The sequence below is a fragment of the Salvia splendens genome, chromosome 20 (assembly GCF_004379255.2).
Source record: "Salvia splendens isolate huo1 chromosome 20, SspV2, whole genome shotgun sequence".
Taxonomy (NCBI): domain Eukaryota; kingdom Viridiplantae; phylum Streptophyta; class Magnoliopsida; order Lamiales; family Lamiaceae; genus Salvia; species Salvia splendens.
In genome coordinates this window covers 20,417,206-20,437,475 of record NC_056051.1, presented here as the reverse complement: position 1 = coordinate 20,437,475, position 20,270 = coordinate 20,417,206, and the positions used below count along the sequence as shown (strand labels likewise).

At 33.6% G+C, this 20,270-nt stretch overlaps 1 protein-coding gene across 1 annotated transcript; it reads right to left on the bottom strand.

Annotated features, from left to right (window-relative positions):
* Window positions 1-13,175: 13,175 nt before the first annotated feature.
* Window positions 13,176-16,254, bottom strand: LOC121780773 (ethylene-responsive transcription factor TINY-like). The gene is made up of 5 exons (XM_042178401.1): window positions 15,467-16,254; window positions 14,227-14,570; window positions 14,073-14,143; window positions 13,909-13,982; window positions 13,176-13,339 (listed from the first exon to the last, which is right to left on the bottom strand). Exons 1-2 carry the CDS (start codon window positions 16,068-16,070, stop codon window positions 14,461-14,463), a joined length of 714 nt encoding a protein of 237 aa, XP_042034335.1. The 5' UTR covers window positions 16,071-16,254; the 3' UTR covers window positions 13,176-13,339; window positions 13,909-13,982; window positions 14,073-14,143; window positions 14,227-14,460.
* Window positions 16,255-20,270: the final 4,016 nt, after the last annotated feature.

Genomic DNA, 20,270 nt, shown 5'->3' with positions numbered 1-20,270 from the left:
CTGGCGGAGTATGATTTCGTCTCCCTTCTCTTAGTCTAGTTTCTTCCTTGTAAAATGGCCTTGAAGCCCTCCTAGTGTAAAAATTTTCCTTGTGAATGAAAAATTCTCTACACTTGTCTTCGTATAGCTTTTCGTACTCGCCTTTATTCCTGTTGTATTTCACTATCTGCTCGGTACAGCTGCCGAACTAATATAGCTGCTTTGTACTCAAGGAGATGGAGATACTTCACTGGAAACGGCTGTACTCTTCGGCTTTAGACGAAGCTGAGAAAAGAGCTATAGCCGATCAGACGAAGAATGACGAGCTTCTGGCTCGTTTAGTGAAGCTGGAGGCCGATAATAAGGACTTAGAGTCCGATAAGAAGGATCTGGAGGCCGAGCTGAATACGACCATTGCTGAGAGGACTGCGTACGAGGATTACATCCGTGTGCGCGGGGGAGTGACCATATCAGATGTTCAGAGTCGAGTTGACGAACTGTGGGAGGAATATCATGTACTCCGGAGGAACAATGCGCTGGAGAGCTCGGCTTGCCAACAAGTTGTGAAATCATTGCGGCGCTGGGCTTCTCGGTACGACATCATTCTTTCCCGGCGTCCCTCAATCGGGAGATTCCTTAGGCATTTCCCGCCAACAGATGCTCGTACTCCAGATCAAGCCTCTGGTTCCCTTGTTCAAAATCCTACTCCCAGTCAACAACGAACTCCGGAACAGCCGGAAACGTCAAGACGAGAACGGGCTGAAATTCGCCGAGGAGTTGTGACTATGAGCGAGCAAGATCAGCAGATGCTTATTGCAGAGACTCTTCATCGCCGAGGGGTTAGAGCTTCTGGGGCTCGCGGAAGAGGTGTTGGGTCGAGGATAGCATCTCGTCGACCTGCTTATTCTTCATCTGCTCGGAACAACCGAACTCGGCTTCCAGAGGATTTTGCAGATAGGTGGCTTAACTTCAGCAACCCTGGACAGTAGAATAGTCCTTTGTAATAGCGTAACGCCATTTTGTAGGGTAGCGGAGTTGTATGCCGAACAAGATTTGAAAAATGAAATTTTGTTTTCGCTTCTAACACTGTATTTACAGCTTAGCGAAAAAATTTCATCGTACTTGTCCTCGGTCTTATGAAGTAAACTTCTTTGACCGGACTTGGTCCTTGGTCTTATGAAGTAAACTTCTTTGACCGGACTTGGTCCTTGGTCTGATGAAATAAACATCTTTGACCGGACTCGTCTTTGGTCTGATGAAATAAACATCTTTGACCGGACTCGTCTTTGGTCTGATGAAATAAACATCTTTGACCGGACTCGTCTTTGGTCTGATGAAATAAACATCTTTGACCGGACTCGTCTTTGGTCTGATGAAATAAACATCTTTGACCGGACTCGTCTTTGGTTTGATGAAATAAACATCTTTGTCCGAACTTGGTTTGTGTTCTAATTTGGCGATTTTTGTCGCCGGGATCGAACTTTCCCTTGTCCTAATTCGGCGAGTTTTATCGCGTGGATCGGACTTTCCCAGTTAACCGAAGTGGTCTTATGCAGTAAACCTCTTTGACTAGACGTGGTCGTCCCCGGTCTTATGAGGTAAACTTCTTTGACCGAACTTGGTCGTCCTAATTCGGCGAGGTTTATCGCGTGGATCGGACTTTCCCTTATTGCAGTTCGTTTCAGACGAAGTGCTTATTTCTTAAGCCGAATTGTGGTCTTGTATCTTCCTGAGAAGCTTGGACTCACAATCGTTGGCTTATTGCAGTTCGTTTCAGACGAAGTGCTTGTTAAGCTGAATTGCGGTCTTGTATCCTCCTTGGAAGCTTGGACTCACAATCGTTGGCTTATTGCAGTTCGTTTCAGACGGACTGCTTGTTAAGCTGAATTGTGGTCTTATATCCTCCTTAGAAGCTTGGACTCACAATAGTCTTTAATAATCGATCTAAAAAGGGGATCAGTCTTTAAAGAACGATACAAAGAATTTACGTGGTTCGATTTACTGAAGTAAATCTACGTCCACGGGAAGAAGGGAGGGCAAGATTGTATTGCTTGATCTGGGATTACAGCTTACAACACAGACTTGCTATATGATTTTTTATCTCTAGAGAGCTTAACCCTGTCTATCTGATCTAAGTCCTATTTATACATTGAACTAGGATCGTGGTTTGCAGCCCCACTAACAAGATCGTGGGTGAGCAATAACTGCTCAATAACTGCTTCGTACCACTAAATAGATCGTGGGTATAGTGGAGGTCGTGGAGGCCTTTCATGAGTCCACTAACTCCTAGTTCGGTCGAATGCTGAGACCGAACTGCTGGACTTTACCGATCAGCTCTTGCCGATCTGAGAGGAGAGCTTGACTGGTCGGCTTTTACCGAGCTGTAGGCTGAGTCCGAACTCTTTGGTCGTGCCGAACTCTTTGGTGCCGAACAGATACTCTTTCTTGGGCTCTGGGCTGATGGGCCGTCACTGTTATTGGGCTTGCCATTAGGGTTTAGTTCGTACCCCATCATTGAGTAATTTTTTTATGGAAAGTAGTGGAATCTTGAATGATGGGATTCCATTTTACTATAAGACATGGTATGGCAACCTACAATCATGGACGCTTTGTGGGCGAAATAGTTCATTATCACTAAAGAAAAAAATGGGAATGCCCTTCTTTGTTACTAGTCTCTTAACACACCGAGTAAAAGTTTAATTTGGTGCATGTAAATTGTTTGCAACAAAATTAATCTAATAGTATAACTTTAATTTGGTGGATGTAAAATTATTTGCGATAAAATTAATCTAACAGTACAACTTTTGTATTCATTCATGTCTTGTTCAAAGCAAAATTTAAAACTTGAAAAATGTTCAAAACTTATCTAATACTATTAGGGATCGTTCGGTTGGCAAGATTATATCTTGAGATTAAATATGTATTGTGTTTATTTTATGATATTGAATTTTACAACTTAATCCTAGATGGATAGTTATCAATATTTAGTCATAGCCATCCATTTCAACTAAAATAATCACACAACTTAATTATAGATTATATCTTGCTAGTACTATTTTATGTAGGAAACCGATCACCACCTTAACATATTAGTATTCTTGTAATACCCCTATACAAGCATTTAAGTTATTATAGTTTCCAAATCCTAGCTCTACACATAGATATAACAAGTGTTTTAGAAATTGGACCGGAATAGCCGGTCGGATCGATTTGGCCGTGAATCGGTGCCTAGTCCAGTCTAGTTTGTGCTATTAAACTAGTTGACAGTTGAGTCGTTTTGGACTGGACCGGGTAAATCGACTGGTTTGACCGGAAATCAGTGACCAATTGAATCAGTTTTTTCATTTTCTTATATATATCTCAAACATTATAAAACTAGTCCTAAAGGAATTAAACCCTGGACCTCCTTGTCCTTGTTATTTAACTATGTCCACCACTCCACTATTTTCATTTTTATGACGTAACATGAACTTTATTAAAAATTATATAAACCCCCGAAATTTATTACTTATATGTATTCAATTTTATATTCTTGTAAATAAATACTTACTAAAATTAGAAATTTATATATTAAGAGTATTTATTATAATTACAATAAAATCTATAATATACATACATGGGTGTGTTATGGTGACACCATAGTTAAAATGACAACTTGACAATTTTAGCAAGCGATCTACGATAGTAAGCAATCTGTGATATATAGTCAAACAATTCGACATATAGTTCCAAACAATCTGTGATTCGAAATCAGAGCACTATGGTGACACCATAGTTTAAATGATAACTTAGGCAAGCAATGTGCGGTACATAAGCAAGCAATCTGCGATACATAGGGAAGCAACTCGACATATTGTTCCAAGCAATCCGTGATACGAAATCAGAGATAATCAAGCGATCCGCTATTCATATGCAAGCAAGCCTGCCACGTGGCAGACTAAGGTTGAATCTACTCCTAGATCTAAGGCTCCTCATTAGTGGTAGGTTGTCATTTTAATTTGGTTTGTCATTTTAGTACAATCCTATACATAGATAATATATTTATTTACTTAATTATGTACTCCCTCTGTCCCATTAAAAATTAAACGTTTTCCTTTTTGGATTGTCCCATTAAAAATGAAACGTTTCCTAAAATAGAAACATCTCTATCTCTACTTTTTCAACTCTCTTACTTTAATTTCTACATTAAATCACAAAACATCACTACATAAAAACCTAAACCCGAGCCAATTTTCAATTCCCTAAACCCTAAACCCGTACCGATTTCCAAATGTTGCATATTTAATAGGACAAATGGAGTATAAATTTTAATACTCTCTCCGTCTCATAAAAATATGGGCAATTGAAATAACCAGAGAATTAATACACAATTGGTAAAGTAAAAAAGATGAGAAGAATGGTAGTTAAAGTAATGTTAATGGATATTGAGACCCACATTATTATCAGTGTTTAATGAGTTGTAATGGTAGACATAGTGGTATAAGATGTAAATAAATTGATGTATATGAGTAATGTGTTGGGAATAACTTTTCATAAATGGAAGTGTCTATATTTTTATGGGACGAGCAAAAATGCAAAGTGCACATATTTTAATGGGACGGATGGAGTAGTATTAAGTCTGCTACCTGACTTATACTCCCTCCGACCCATTAGAAATGAAACATTTACTTTTCGGCACAAGATTTATATACTGTTGTTTTAAGAGTTAATGAGGAGAGAATAAAGTAAGAAAAATGAAAAAGTAGAGATGATGTCATTTTTTGAAACGTTCATTTTTAATTGGAACCCATAAAGGAAAACGTTTCATTTTTAATGGGACATATGGAGTATTAATTAATCTTTTCAAGAGTGGTCTTTTTTAGAAATCCCTATTTATTATTTATAGAATAAATTTTATGCCGTCAAGGTTACAGAATTATAAAACTTCTTTTGAACACCTCTTGTATATATTATCAAATCGGACTTTTCCAGCACACGTGACATTGCAATACTAGCACCACCTAGATAATAATAATCACTACCCAATTTATTGGGATTCTTGGGTAATGAAAGACACTCACCATTTAATCCGTTAAAGTAGTTTTCAATTAATATGGAAAGCTAAATGTTATGTTAACATTGGTTAAGAAACGATAAATCACCAAGACCTTGTCTTCCAGTTAATACCACAAAAGACTTATCTTAGCGTTAGTCCTTATAGTGCAATACCACACCGACATTGTTCATTTCCCAAGATAAGACAATTTTCAGACTAACGTCACATCTTTCACGATAAGTGGTCAAAGTCTATTTAAGTTGTGAAACAGTTTTCCTTCTTCAAGAATCGACAAGTTACCTACTGTGAACGCTGCTCACAACTCGGCAACTATGTTGAAAACTTAGACTCATTTTACTTTCTTATGCATTTATATGTAAAACACATTGCATATAAATATATAAGCAAAATACATCGTAATAAAATATTTATTCTCATAAATATGGTAAAAAATGGATAAAGAGTAACATATATACCCATACGAAAGACGCTTTTCTAGTATACTAAACTCAGTTAAACCGTGAACTAGTAGCCTTATAGGTATGATTTTTAAAACATTAGGTATAATATACTTCCTTCGTCTACTATTTAAGTCTTATTTTGACTTGTCACAGGTTTTAAAAAATTGTTTGACTTTGTAAAAAAAATAGAAAAATAAATTAGTGGAATATATATATATATATATATATATATATATATTTAATTGAGTGATAAGTGAGATTCATCTACTAAAAAAAATACTCCCTCCGTCCCAACTAAGTTGAGTCGTATTCCTCTTTGGGATGTCCCAACTACGTTGAGTCATTTCCTTTTATAACAAAAAATAAAACATTTAATCACTCTTACTTTATTCCACTATCTACTTTACTCTCTCTTTATCTTTTCTAATTTATTATTCTCTCCTACTTTTCAACAAAATTTCTTAATCTTCGTGCTCAAAAATTATGTCTCAACTTAGTTGGAACGGAAAGAGTATAACTTTAAAGCGCGATTATCTTAAATAGCAAAAGGAGGCAATTTTTAATCGAATGGAAGGAGTTCTATTCATAAATATCATTTCGATTCTTGAAAAATACTAAGTATTATTATATCTTAAAAAAGATATTATAATTAAGAGGGGTTAATAAACTGATTTTTGTATAGGGAATTGTCGACGGATTATTATATTAAATATTTGCTGTATAGGGACTTGTATAATTCTATCTTCTCCAAATAATATTCAGCTTTCACGTGACACTGTAGTTGCCTCTTTCTAGAAAAAAATAGATAAGTCAAAAGCTTAAATGAGAAATAAAAGCACATTGGAATTTGAAAATTGTTTTTAGTCCATTACTCCATACGTTCCACTTTAATAGTCACATTTTGCCATTTAATTTCGTTCCAGTTTAAGAGACACATTTTGAATCTACCATATTTGAACATAAAATTTAACCTCATTATTCATCAAATTTACATTCAAATGACATTACTTTCATAAAAATAAAATAAAATAAAATTCTAAACATACAAAAAGTCAAAAGGATTACACTTTCCATTACTCCACTTCAATTATTACACACTACAACAACCACTACCTCACTTCATTTATTACACACTCCACTAATTTCTTAAAACTCGTGTCATAACTAAATTTTACTCTTAAACTGAGACCGATGAAGTAATATGCATTTTGAGTTCGATACAGATTTTAAGACAAAATTGATAAAGTAAGAGAGAGATAGAGAGAAAAAGTAATTAAAATATTATTTAGAAATTAACTCCCGCAAAGGAGTATTTTATTATTTTTTATTTTATTTTGTGCCGTCGACAAATAGAAATTTCATTTTTCTATTTTGGATAAGTTGTTGATAGAAATCCCAATTCATTATTATTCTAAATAGTAAGAGATTTCATATTATATTAACTAATTTTACTCATATATAATTTAAAACTAATACTTTATATATATATATTATTGAAATATATATTCCATTATTGAAAAGAAATAAGATTTCTAGTGATAAACTAATGGAGTATATATTTTAATTATATTACACAGTACATAAATACTAGATCTATATTTGTTGGGAAGATTAGTATGACCCGACGAGAATATATTTATGCATTCAGGGGTGCGTTATAAGCCTTCATATATCATAATACTCCATATATTTATACGTAGGCGTAGCTTTACCCAGATTAGTATCGGTATCTCAATTCAATATGATAGGGCTAATAACAATTCTCAAATAAAATAATACTACAGGATATAAAATCTGTTTATTGGATAGTACTCCCTCCGTCCCTCTGTTTATTGGATATAAAATATGTAGTAGAAGCGTTTCATTTTGAGCACTCGTTTTAAAAAATAAAGTAAGAGAGAATAATATAGAGAAGAGTTGTTTTACTTTTTCTCTACTTTAATTATTTATTATTATTTTTTCAAAACAAGTGCTGAAAATGAAACACCTCTACTGCAGAGGAACGAAGGGAGTAGTATAATTTAATAATCATATGCATTTATGATTTTCTCATAATGGTAGATTTATTATGGATGGATATAAAACGTGATTAAATGAATTACAATAATTTGTTAATGCACTATTTAGTTGGTTTTACAAATTTTGAGAATATTAATATGATGATAACTAATAACTGAATAAATCTTATTTTTGTTGGGTATTGTCGTTGAACTCTTGCTCACCATTTTTTAGTTTGAGTCTTTTTGTATAAAAAAAATGAATATCTACGGATCAAATTTTTAAATGGTTGCAAATATATATGGGATATAACTTATATATGTAGGTGATGATTCTAATAGCACTCAATTAACTTGTTAGTACCAAACACCCCTTTCTTCTAATCTTATAAATATTCCAAAATTGTAGAGTTTAATTTGATTCCGAGGATAATAAGAAGATAGGTGCAAAGATCTAAATAATTTTATAAATAATAATCCGTGACGAAAACAGCTGAAATTTCATCTGCTTGTTGTGCGTAGGTAATTAATTAAGGTTCACTCACACCTGATCAAGAGACGTGTGGAATTATGCTGTATTTCTTGGGTTAATGCATAATATAATAATAAATTTAATATTACTTTCACAAAGTCTTAATCTCGACATTAATTTAGCGGATATATATATCTTTTTTCTCCTAATTGGGATTGCAACATTTTGTCTTGGTGTGGCGAAATTTGGTATCCGACAATTTTCTTGTTCTAGTTAATTGAAATAGTCTGGCCACGCAATAACAAGATTTAAATTATTAATTTGAGCTCTACTAAAAGTCGTTGAATCTCCATTCTCATGTTTTTTGACAAGTAAAGTTGGATCATAGCGTTTGGAGCATAGTCATGTGACTCATGTTTAGCCTCTATATGGTCGATAATCATTATTAAGGAATTATAATGACGATTTCCAAAAGGAAAATGTATCATATTTTGGATATACTTTCATATTAATTTATACTTTTGTACATTATAAATAATACTTTTCTCTTATTACAGTGATGCTCTATTTATAATTTATCTTCTAAAATCATTGTATTTTTACAGAGGGAGTACTATTTTTTTGAAATACCTGAATTTTGTTTTTTATTACTAACTGGAGTACTTTGGAACTGAGAAAGAAGTATTTATATGTCAAAGAATAATTAATGCAGTACTCCCTATTATAGTCCCATAATACGAGTATATCTATGTAATATTCTCATATCTCTATTATTTCATATATTATTGATTTAGCGTATCTTTCCTATTTCTTGATCACTAAGTTAGGTTATTATGGAGTATTATAAATAAGAGTCTTTGTTATCTTTAATTGAATCATTGAAGAAATACAATTTATCTCTTTATCGTCTCTTACTTTACTGCAATTTACTTTTCCGCTTTGTTCATCAGTTGCTCGACGGAATTCCTTCCGCGAATGGACCTCCTTTATCCGGCGACTTCTCACCATTATTCTCCGATACGAGTTTACTCGTATCTTCCCATGTCTAATTTTTCTTTATTAAAGACCGGTGTCTACAATTTGAATCCAATGATCCGCATTGGCCTGTACAGATTAATCCAAACAGTCCAAACGATATGTCCATAATTATAAAGTAGAATCCAGATTAATTAGCATATTGTGAAATAAAATATTGAATAAAGTATCAGTCAAATAGCGAAATAAATAACCATTCAATGCAATGATCGGATTGAATTCGTGGCATGCCATGTAACGATGCATTATCAACAGCAAAAATTTACACTTCTCAAAGATCCATTTTACGTGTGCGATCCATAAAACTAGTTTTTTTTTTCATTTATACTAAATCAAACACTGACTCATTATTTCCACTTATATTATAGTGTTATACATAAAAAAAATAGTTCTCACATTTCACTAATTTCTTTCATCCACTTTAATCCACTTCATTTCATAAAGTGAAATAATTTCTTAAAATTAATCAAAGTAAAAAAACACCATTCCAAATACTTAACTGCATCAATCGACTGTTCCAAGACTATGTAATGCATAGTGTGACGTGCCAGTCGAAAAAATAGTCGGGATTAAGAGTGAAAATGACTTAGCCAATTTATCAGAAAAATGTTGATTTAAGCCGGTAAGGGATGAGACTCGCGACATGGTGGGTGCACATATCGATCTACGACGACTAGCAGCAACGAGCACTAATGCACCTTCATGGCTACATGATACGAGCATATCTCTAGGAATATCTCCGTATCTTTATTATTTACTTAAGTATTAATTTAGCACATCTTTCCCGTATCTTCTTAAATATGAGCATATCTCTAGGAATATCTCCATATCTTTATTATTTAGTTAAGTATTAATTTAGCATATCTTTCCCCGTATCTTCTTAAATATTTGATTGGTAGAATATTATTGTATCCACATATTATAAATATGTGTGGATCCTTCCACATTATTCAATGAAGAAATATCAAAACTCTATTTTATCTTTTACGCTTTTCCTTTTCTTGCATTGCAATTTATTGGTTTGATCGACGGACAAAGCTCCTGTGACTACCGTTTATCCCTCCGCCCATTGCTTTTGCGACGCCGAAAACTTGTTAAGAGAACTCATCTCTTAACACTGCACTACTAAAACGGTGGGGGCGTGGGGCATGAGTTGCTCTGCGGCAACTACTTCTTCAATGGTAAGGGAGATGACGACAGTGGCGGACGAGGAAAATAGAATGAAATAAAAACTAATTTTAGAAATATCTAATGGACCTCAATTATGAAATCATTATTATTTCAGAAAATTAATAGTAGAATAAAACAATTACTCCCTCCATTTCTTTAAGTGTTCCATTGTGATTTTTTTTCTAATTATTTGAATTATTACATTCTTTTAATATCTAACAGTCTTAAAATTATATAATTAGTTTGTATGTATCTAATTATTGGGATAATAAAATACAAACTCTAAATATTATACAAACTTCAAATTATAATCTGGATAATTAGAAAATGTCATTAGATGACAAATAACAACAAAATGTCAACACAGTGTCAACACAATGTCAACACAACATCAACCGTTGATACTGTATTGACATTTTGTGTTGCTATTATTTTATCATCTATTGATATTTTCAAATGATTCTAATCATAATTTATAGTCTGGGCAATATTTAGAATTTCATCTAATTACGTTACTCTAATTATTGTTTGACGACTATAAACTATTAAAGCTAAAACAGATGGACCAACAACTAAATTACGTTTTTTAAATGAAAGTGGGCACTTTGTGTATTTTAATGTTCACAAATTGGTATTTGGAATTACTACAAAATGTGGGACAAAATGAACCATCAAAATTAGTTGAGTGCTCTCATGTTTCGTTTGATTCCAACAAAATTAACCCAAAGTTGAATTGTTTGAATAATAAATGCTCAATTTGTGGCGGACAAAAATTAGGGATCACCACAATACAAGTTATAATATTTAATTTTTAGGCCTTCAACTAGCTTTTTCATTCATTAAATCACTGATCAAATTATTGAAACAAATGAACGATATAAAATTTGTCACTAAAATTGTAAGTTGACTTTTTAAAAATTTCCAATGCTACAGCTTGTTATGATTCAACTAGATACGTTATTTATTATATTCATATATAGCAGTATGCAATTTTAAATACTATAAATTAAATTAAAATCTCTCGGTAAAGAAATCACAAACTTTTGAAAGTATGCAATTTTCTTAACACGATACAAATAGATTTTTTTTGGTAGATTTTGAACACATGCACATAGCTAGCCGTGAAATACATGTGTGACTTAGTCTAAATTATAATATGAAACAATATTATTTTGACGCGCTAATTTTGAAGAATGACCTGCCATGTAAAATTTTTACCCAATCTCATAATTTATGATTTTCAAAGTTCACAAATAATACAAGAATTCGCATAGTACTTAAAACCAACCTACCTTTAAGATTTATGTATATATAGTTATTAGTTAATTCTAGAAAAAATATTGTACACCACTTGATTTGATATTTGGATGAATACATATTGCATCTGCACTAGTTTTATCACTTTGTTTGTCAACGGGTCCATTCACTCATATAGTTACTTTCCTACGTCTTAATTTCAAGATTTTGATTATTTCAACCAAAATTTGTGAAAATAAATAGAAAACCGTAAATGAACTGACAAATCATCAAATGGATTATGCGGAAGCTTCTTTTCTTTTCTACTGCCAAACCAAAAATTTTGAAATAAAGATTTTTTTGAAATATACATAATGAAACCATCAAAATGAAAAACAACCATTTATTTGTTTTAATCGGAAAGAAATAACATTTCAGACTGAATATCTTATATAGCAAGTTACATAATTATCATTATTTTTATACCTAGTTACATAGTACTAGTACTAATTATTAATTGGGCCTTTTGTCACAATTTGCTTACATTAGCAATACTTTCAGAGCATCCACAACCGTGCTCTTGCCAGCGGCACGGTTGTGGGCCCCGACCCCACTTTTTCTGCCTGCTCTCTGGCAAGAGCACAACACCCACAGCTGTGCTCTTCCGCAAGGACGAGCACAATTAATTTAAAATTCAATTACACAAAATATTTCCATAATACTAAAATTCATTAAAAAACCACAATAAATATTACAAATTACAAATAAAATAAAAAGACATAATTAAAATCCTAAAAATTAAAAATTACATAATTAAAATCCAAAAAATTAAAAATTACATAATTAAATACTAAAAATTAAAAATTACATAATTAAAATCTTAAAAATTAAAAATTACACAATTATTGGCTAATATTACCCGAGGAAGACTACGCATCCGGCGGCACCAACCCCAATTGATGTGAATTTTTGGGAGTGAAATTGGGGGTATTTATAGATGAAAGTGTGTATTTTTGGGGTAAATTTTTTTTTAAAAAATTAAAAAGTGGGAAAAACGGTTATAAACGGATATAATTTTTTTGGGAAGTGAAATTTTTTATTTATTTTTATCGGTTTTTTTAATTAAAAACCGATTAAAAAAAAATTAAACACAACGGCTATGCCGTTGACGAATGAGGGCGCGTCACGTCAGCTGCTCGCTGGCACGGCGCGGACCGCCGTGGCGACGGACGCCACCGTTGTGGATGCTCTCAGAAATCGCTTACATTTAAATATTAATCCCTTTCATTTTGATAGCCCATTTCTTTTGGATATTAATAAAGGCCCATATAGTTTTTGAATCACTTCAGCTTCAAACTGTTTTTAGCAACAAATTTAATACAGTACTTACTAAATTTAGATTATAGTTATATTATTTGTGTACATTGGATCAAAAAATTGATTTAATATTTAGGGTGTCACAAAATTGGTCATCGATTTTAATCAAAACTTGAATGATCTAATTAAGTAGTATGTTGGATCTATTACCTAGTACTCATATATGTGATAAAAAAAAATAAGACGAAAAAAAAACAGTCATCAATTAGCAAATCAACAAACCATTGTTGCTTTAGGTTCATTAGAGACATCAAATATAGATCCAAGAAAAATATTGCAACTCAATAATTCAAACTCACAACTAATTTTTCATAAAAGTAAAGCTTTTAATTAATATATATAGCTTTGAATTTTATAATTTGCAGAGTGAGCCCTCTTATACCACACGTATAATATAGTACTACTAATATAAATAATATCAACACGACAAGACATCTATACATATATAAAGTTCCATTGGTGTGTACTTAAACCTATTCTATTACAAATAAATAGGTATTATAGAGAATTACATATATACATATTTGAATAGGATTTAAGATACAAAAATACTCCAAGTTCTAATGCAACTCACAACCTGAACAAACATAAAAAAATAGATTGGTTTTCATACATTTGTAACATAAACAATAGGATGAAATTATATAACTATGTTTGTACAACTAAAATATGAGGTGAAAATTAAATAACTGCATTTTTATAACTAAAATATGAACTGGAAATATGAACTCTATGTACAATTGTATATTGAAAGTCATCTAGAGATATAGCCTATCTGAAATGCATAATTAAAGGTCATACATGGATTCTATTCAATTTTGATAATCATATAGCAACATGTAAAATAGCAAATAGAGAATGAGTAGGATATTAACACTAAATGGAATGCCTCATCAAAATTAATTAGTTGAGAAAGTCATCTATAACTATTGCAAATATGAAATACTTAATTATAAGTCATACAGAAATGTATGCAAGTTTGATTATGATATAGCATTAATTAAGAGGAATAACAAGAGATAATGATTAGTATATCAACAATCCACAATCAACAATCAACAATCTATAAAAAGCATGAGCTAAATTAATTTTTAAAACATCTAACCTTGAACATCACGGTGTAGATTAGATAAATAAGAGTAATACCTTTTTTTGGACAAATTATGATGTTAGTATGTAAAATCCTTCTTTAGTCTTGCAATTATTATTGAATAGATACCCTGCAAATGAAATCATTGGAACATTAGTATGTAAATCTGAAAAGAATATGGATGTTAACTGAAACAGTATAGTAATAGGTTTAATAGTACTTGTTGGAATAATTCTGATATGATTTTGTAATTCTTCTCTTGGTTCTTCAAATGTTTTTGTTATTAAAATCCTGCAAGTTAAATCATTTGTGGATAAGTATATTAATGTCAAGATAATATATTTTAGCTGTACATAATCTATAAACTTTGTTACCTTTTCAGAGTAATTCGTTCTTCCTCTTCTGTTATCTACTTTGTAGAGTGTAGAATCCAAAAGGCTTCAGCCATGCAGCACCTTTTGTGCCTTCTTTCTGTAATTATTGCTTCTTTTATTCTCTCTCCTTCTCCTTGCATTTCAGATGTATTTTGTACCCTTTATTCTTTCTCTTATATTTGATATATTCTGGTTTAGGTTGCAGATTTGAAGAGGTTTATAGGCGTGCATCTTCTAGGGTTTTCTTTTTGTATTTGTTGCAGCTATATTTCTCTCTCCTTTACCTTGAAAATGAGAGGCGGCTATTCTCTCATTAGATATTCTTCTATTTATTATTTGTATTCCTGCAAAATAGGGCAAATATTAATAGGGGAACACAATATGTTAGTCATTAATAGGGCTGTTAGTTGGCACAATTAATGGGATCTGTATTTAATACACAATGCATAGAAATTCACATTATTTATATTCCTATATAGCAGTTTTAATAAATAACCTATTTCAGAATTTAAGCATTATTTTTTGATTCGGTTTTGCATATTTTTTAGTTAATTGTTTATTATTATCTCAAATCTTTTATTATTTGTTATTTGAAAGGCTTCTTTACTCACCCGGCAGTGGACACTCTTATAGGCAAATCTAATGATTATATATTTTTTTTGATTGTAAACATCTTAAAGAGTAAAATAGTTAAGAGTTAAGAGTGATCAATATATATTCAAAGAAAGAGATATGATCATTAACAATAAATCATATGACACCATATCACACCGCTTGGATTATTGCCATAAATATATAAATATAATGTAAATTCACACTTGACCAGTTATATTGCATTCAATATTTACTACGACTAGAAATCTCGATTCAATTTTTTAATCAATGCATAATTTAGAAGACCTGAATCAGATTCGCAATTGTGTCTAGAGAGAACATATGTGATGAATTATGATGAGGACTAAACTCTAAAACTGTACAAGAAGAGCTGATAAAAGGAAAATATTTAGCCCTTAAATCTAAAAATAAAAAAAAGGGCTGACCTAAATGAGTAAATTCAATGATGGACCACACAAAACAACTACCCCCAACCTTTGAAAAAAAAAATTTGAGGAGTTTGACTATGTACGCCCGAACTCAACATTACTATCAAATCTCAAAACCGAAATTAAGTAAATTAAAAAAAATCTGTTAAAATCATTTCTCAGTAATTCCACAACGAGAAGAGTCCGGAAACCCCAACCGTCGTCAGCGACGGCGCCGCTCCACGGCGGCGGATCCAGCCACCCTTCGATCGCGGCGTCGTCATCTACGTAAACAAAGTCGCTCCTCATCTCCACCGTGTCGAAGCACGATCCCAAGCTCGGCAGCTCCACGATCTCGCTCAGCTCCTCCGACGCCGCGGACAAATCAATCGACGACGACGGAGACGATACGATTTCGAATTTTTCCATCGCGGCGGCCTTGGCGGCGGCGGCCTGAACGTCGCGGGGGCTGAGGGAGGCCGGGCGGGGCAGCGCCAACGTAAGCTCGGGGAAATTGAGGGTGGCGGAGGCGCCCTTGATGCTCAGTGCGGCGACGTCGTGCGCACGCGCCGCCATCTCCGGCGTGGGGAAGGTGCCGAGCCAGATCCTCGATTTCTTCCGCGGCTCCCTGATTTCCGACACCCATTTCCCCCAACTCCGCATCCGCACGCCTCTGTAGACGGGATGCTTGCCGCCGGTGGTGGTGGTGGCTTCTCGAATCCGCTTGATCTTCGGCTCCTCCGCCTCCGAGAGTGCTGGCGTGGAAGGCGGGAATGGATATAATGAGCAAGTCTCCGACGCTGTGTGTTTTGCAGCGGCCATGATTTTTAAGGTGCTATTTTTAGTAATCTGCTGTTTTTTTTAGTCAGTGTGTGTGCAATTCACATTTCCAAGTTAGGAAGTGTAATTTCCAAGTTAGGAAATGTAGTTTCTAGAAATGAGATTTCAAGAAGGGTTTTGATTTGAGGAGAGAAAATGGAAGGAATAAATATGTACACAAGTATATAATGGTATATATAGCTAGGGTAATGCCCTTAGCAAATAAAGGAGTGATATTATTACTCCCTCCGTCCCTCTGTATACAGGCGTTTCTTTCGGCACTGGATTTAAGAAAAGTTGTGTTAAATGAGTTAAGTAATGAATAATAAAGTAGGAAAAGAAAAAAGGTAGAGAGATGAAGAGAGAATAAAGTAAGAGGGAAGAAAAGTTGTTGTTTTTTCCTCAAAAAAGGAAATGACTCAGCTACAGTGGGACAATCCAAAACGGAATACGACTCAGCTACAGAGGGACGAATGGAGTATTACATACCAAAATAGGAGAACATGTAAAAAAAAACTAGTTTATTAGCATAAATATTTCATTTGGTCTATAAACACCTCACATCGATTGCTATCACAACCGATGTAAAATATTGAGTCTGTAACACTTTGACCCCCCTGCCCCCGAAGGGCCAGCGTTTTTATTGGTCATAGCTAGTTTTTTTTCAGACCACCACTCCTAGTTATCGTTGGTCATAACTAGCTTTTTGTTGGAAAAACAACTCCACGGGCCACCTCTCTACGTTGGCTTCCAAATGTACTCCTTAGGCACAATTCTATTCCACAGGCTATTACTATGAGTCGTTTAGGCTCTCGATGAAAGCATTGATATTACAAACCATATAGGATATCTCATTCTAAAAAACTAGCATGTTAGGAGAGGTCCATTTAGTTAGTAAAACACAACAGAAATTGATCATATGTGTCCATAACAAACATGCATCCCCATGTATCATATTTATTTTTATTTTTTTTATGTTTTTGGTTTCACTATCAGTTGGCAATGAGTCTAAGAGAGAGGGGTCCATGGAAGAAATGGGTCATTCTGCTAGTGCTAGATGACCCTGTTGAACAGTGGGTCCCATCTATAACACACCACGCAACCCTTTTGATATGTTTTTCAAATTTCACCTATCTTCGCACTGTGCATTTATCCCCTTATCATAATCAAACATGTGTTGTATATACATGATTTATCATCTACCAGAGATCTTTATGATACACTCCCATTTCTCTCTCATGCATGGCCTTCACGTCCACATGACAAAATACTAGAATCTAGACTCAATTCGTTTTTATAGGATGAATTTCGGTGGACAGATGAAAGAAAATGAAGATATAGAACTATTTCTTGTGGATGGATAAAGTACTAACGTATGAAGCGATATAGTAAGTTAATCATCAAGATTCACAAAAATATTGGCAATGCATATAAAGATTCTAGTATACTCAATTCATATTTTATAGGATGATTTCGGTGGACAGATGAAAATGAAGGTATAAAACTATTTCTTGTGGATGGATAAATTACTAATGTATGAAGCGATATAGTCAGTTAATCATCAAGATTCACAAAAATATTGGCAACGTATATAAAAATAGAATTACCATATCGATTCTTTATTGGACGTCGAAAGAGCGTGACAAAAGGAAAAACAACACAAGTTTTTATTTATCAAAATTCAATTGCAAAATCTTGCAAATGATCGAGTACGAGAAGTAAATTTAATTAATAAGCAATACATATTGCATCGTAAAATTGTTGGATTTGGATAAATAGGTTGGTAAATTTTCATCTAAATAATTGATGAGAGCGATAGGTGAAAAATGCTAAAATACAAAGATATCGGAACTATTTTGTAGAAATTAAGACACTTGTCATTTTATGGTTTTGTGTGAGTATCCCATATCTTTTTGTGGGCTTGATGAAAGATTTCCTCAAAGTTTTGTTGGTGGGATTACATTTATTTTAGGGTTTATGTGTAAGCATACAAATACCAACATTAATAACTCCAAAGTTTCAAGGATTTATTATATTAAAGACAAATCAAAACTCGGGAAATATCAATTTCATGGAAATATTATCTATAACGTGTGATATTTTATATATTGTGGACGACATTTGAGTTGGTCCCAATAATATCAAATATGACAAGTAAAGATTTCTGCAAATGGGTCCATTTCCATGGAGGGGCAAAAATATAAGTGTCCAAAATAGTGAAAGAACGTTGGATATTTATTGTTCAATAAATTTTCAGTTTTAAAGACTGAAAACATCACACCATTTCCATACCATATATTTAGACCTCAAATTTGATTTTTGGGGGGGGGGGGGCATGGGGGTAGGGGTCGGGTTGGTATAGCATATGCATTGATCTTGAGCTCTTAGGAAGCCTCTAATGTTATATCTCCATTGGTGCACCCCATTTTACATTTGACACAAAATGTCAAAATAGTCTCACAAAACTAGTTAGCTACAAATTTTATAATGAGTTTCAGTATTAGGATTTTCAAGCCCTAACAGATTGGACCTTGTCATGATAGGATAAGTCTTCATTTTTACATTTTTTACGAACATTTTGCTCGGGTTGTACTTCGGTAAGGTATTATACACATCCATGTATGATTTTTTAGAAAATCAGGTGACAAAGTACATGGTACCATGTACTTTGTAACCCTATTTCCTTCCTTGATGAAGTCTCTTTGGCTTTGAGAGAACTATGCATGAGCATCATATTTGCCTTGATGAAAACCTTCTAGCAAAAGTCATGTAGTTCCATTTTTATCCTATTTTTTCTTTGATTTTAATGGTATTGATTCTTGATCAATGGATTTTATTTATACTATCCCCACCTATTTACATCCAATTGTAATTACAATGTCATCACATTGTTATTTTATTCCAACCATTTACATCAAATTCAAACTTTAAAAATATATATATTCAAATGCTTTTTATACATTTTAAATTACACCTATATATTTTATTTAAATTATATATTAACACCACAACACTTTATCAATATTTTTTAGTAATATAAATGAAGCCAATTAAATTCGATAAATGAAGTAATTTCATTAAAAGACACAATTTATTGAATTAAACAAATTAATTCATCACCATTTGTTTATTTCTTTAGTTTCTTAATAAGGTTAAATAATAGTAATTAACTAAAATCCTCATTTGATTAAATTGGGTCAATTATCAAACAAATCGAATTAATTCAACAAAAATTCATCTATATTTATATAAATTAGATTAATAAAATTAGACTAATTTTTTAAACAGCCCACTAATTATATACAAACCCACAACTAATAAGAATTAATAAACAGTCCAGTACAAATTATACCAGTACCCAACCAACCAACTATAATTAAGGATTCATTAGCTAGATACTATCGCGACTTATCATCTTGCTTCAAAATAAAAGCTTATTATACAAATTTTGGATATTAGGCCACCCGTAACGCGTCTCACGGGTGGCTCGTATCTCGTCCCGCCGAGACGAGACGGCGGCGAGACGCGTTGCAGCGCCCCATCTCGTCCCGGTCTCGCCGAGACGCCGGTCCCACCGAGACACCTCGCGGCTATCTCGCCACGCGCTTGCTCGACGTGGCGCGCTCCAGCGCCATGCGTGACGCCCACTCGTCGGCCCGCGAGTGGGCTTCGTCACGCTGACACAATAAATCATTTTTTAAAAAAAAATTTGAATTTAATTAAAATAAATAAATAATCGAAAACAGTAATATTACCGTTTTTCGACCGTTTTCCTTTTTTTAATTTTTTTAATTTTTTACTCTATAATACTCTATTTCATCTTCATTTCACACAAAATACACATCAAATTCTCCAAATCATCTCCATTTCCTCTCCAATTTTCATCTAACCTCTCATCACAAAATGTCCAGCGACAGAAACTCTGGCGGTGGCGACTCCGGCGGTTTTGACATCAACGCGTTTGGCGACTGGGGGGGCATGTACAACGTGTTGGGTGATTCCGGTTCGTCTACGCCGGGCAACCAGTGCTCGTCGACGCCGGGGTACCACCACCCCTTTTGATGTGATGCATCGTCGTCCCTTCCGCCCGCGGGTATTTTGCAGGAATTATCCCAAATTTGGGAGGATTATCCGGATGAACCCCATCCGAGGATTACGGGCGGTGGATAGCTTCCAGGGCATTCTGACGCCTGGTTGGAGGAA

Coding starts and splice junctions, on each gene's coding strand:
- LOC121780773 (XM_042178401.1), bottom strand. CDS start 16,070: ATGGCCGCTGCAAAACACACAGCGTCGGAGACTTGCTCATTATATCCA. Junction 14,571..15,466: donor CGGCGCCGTCGCTGACGACG/GTTGGGGTTTCC, acceptor CCTATTTTGCAG/GAATACAAATAATAAATAGA.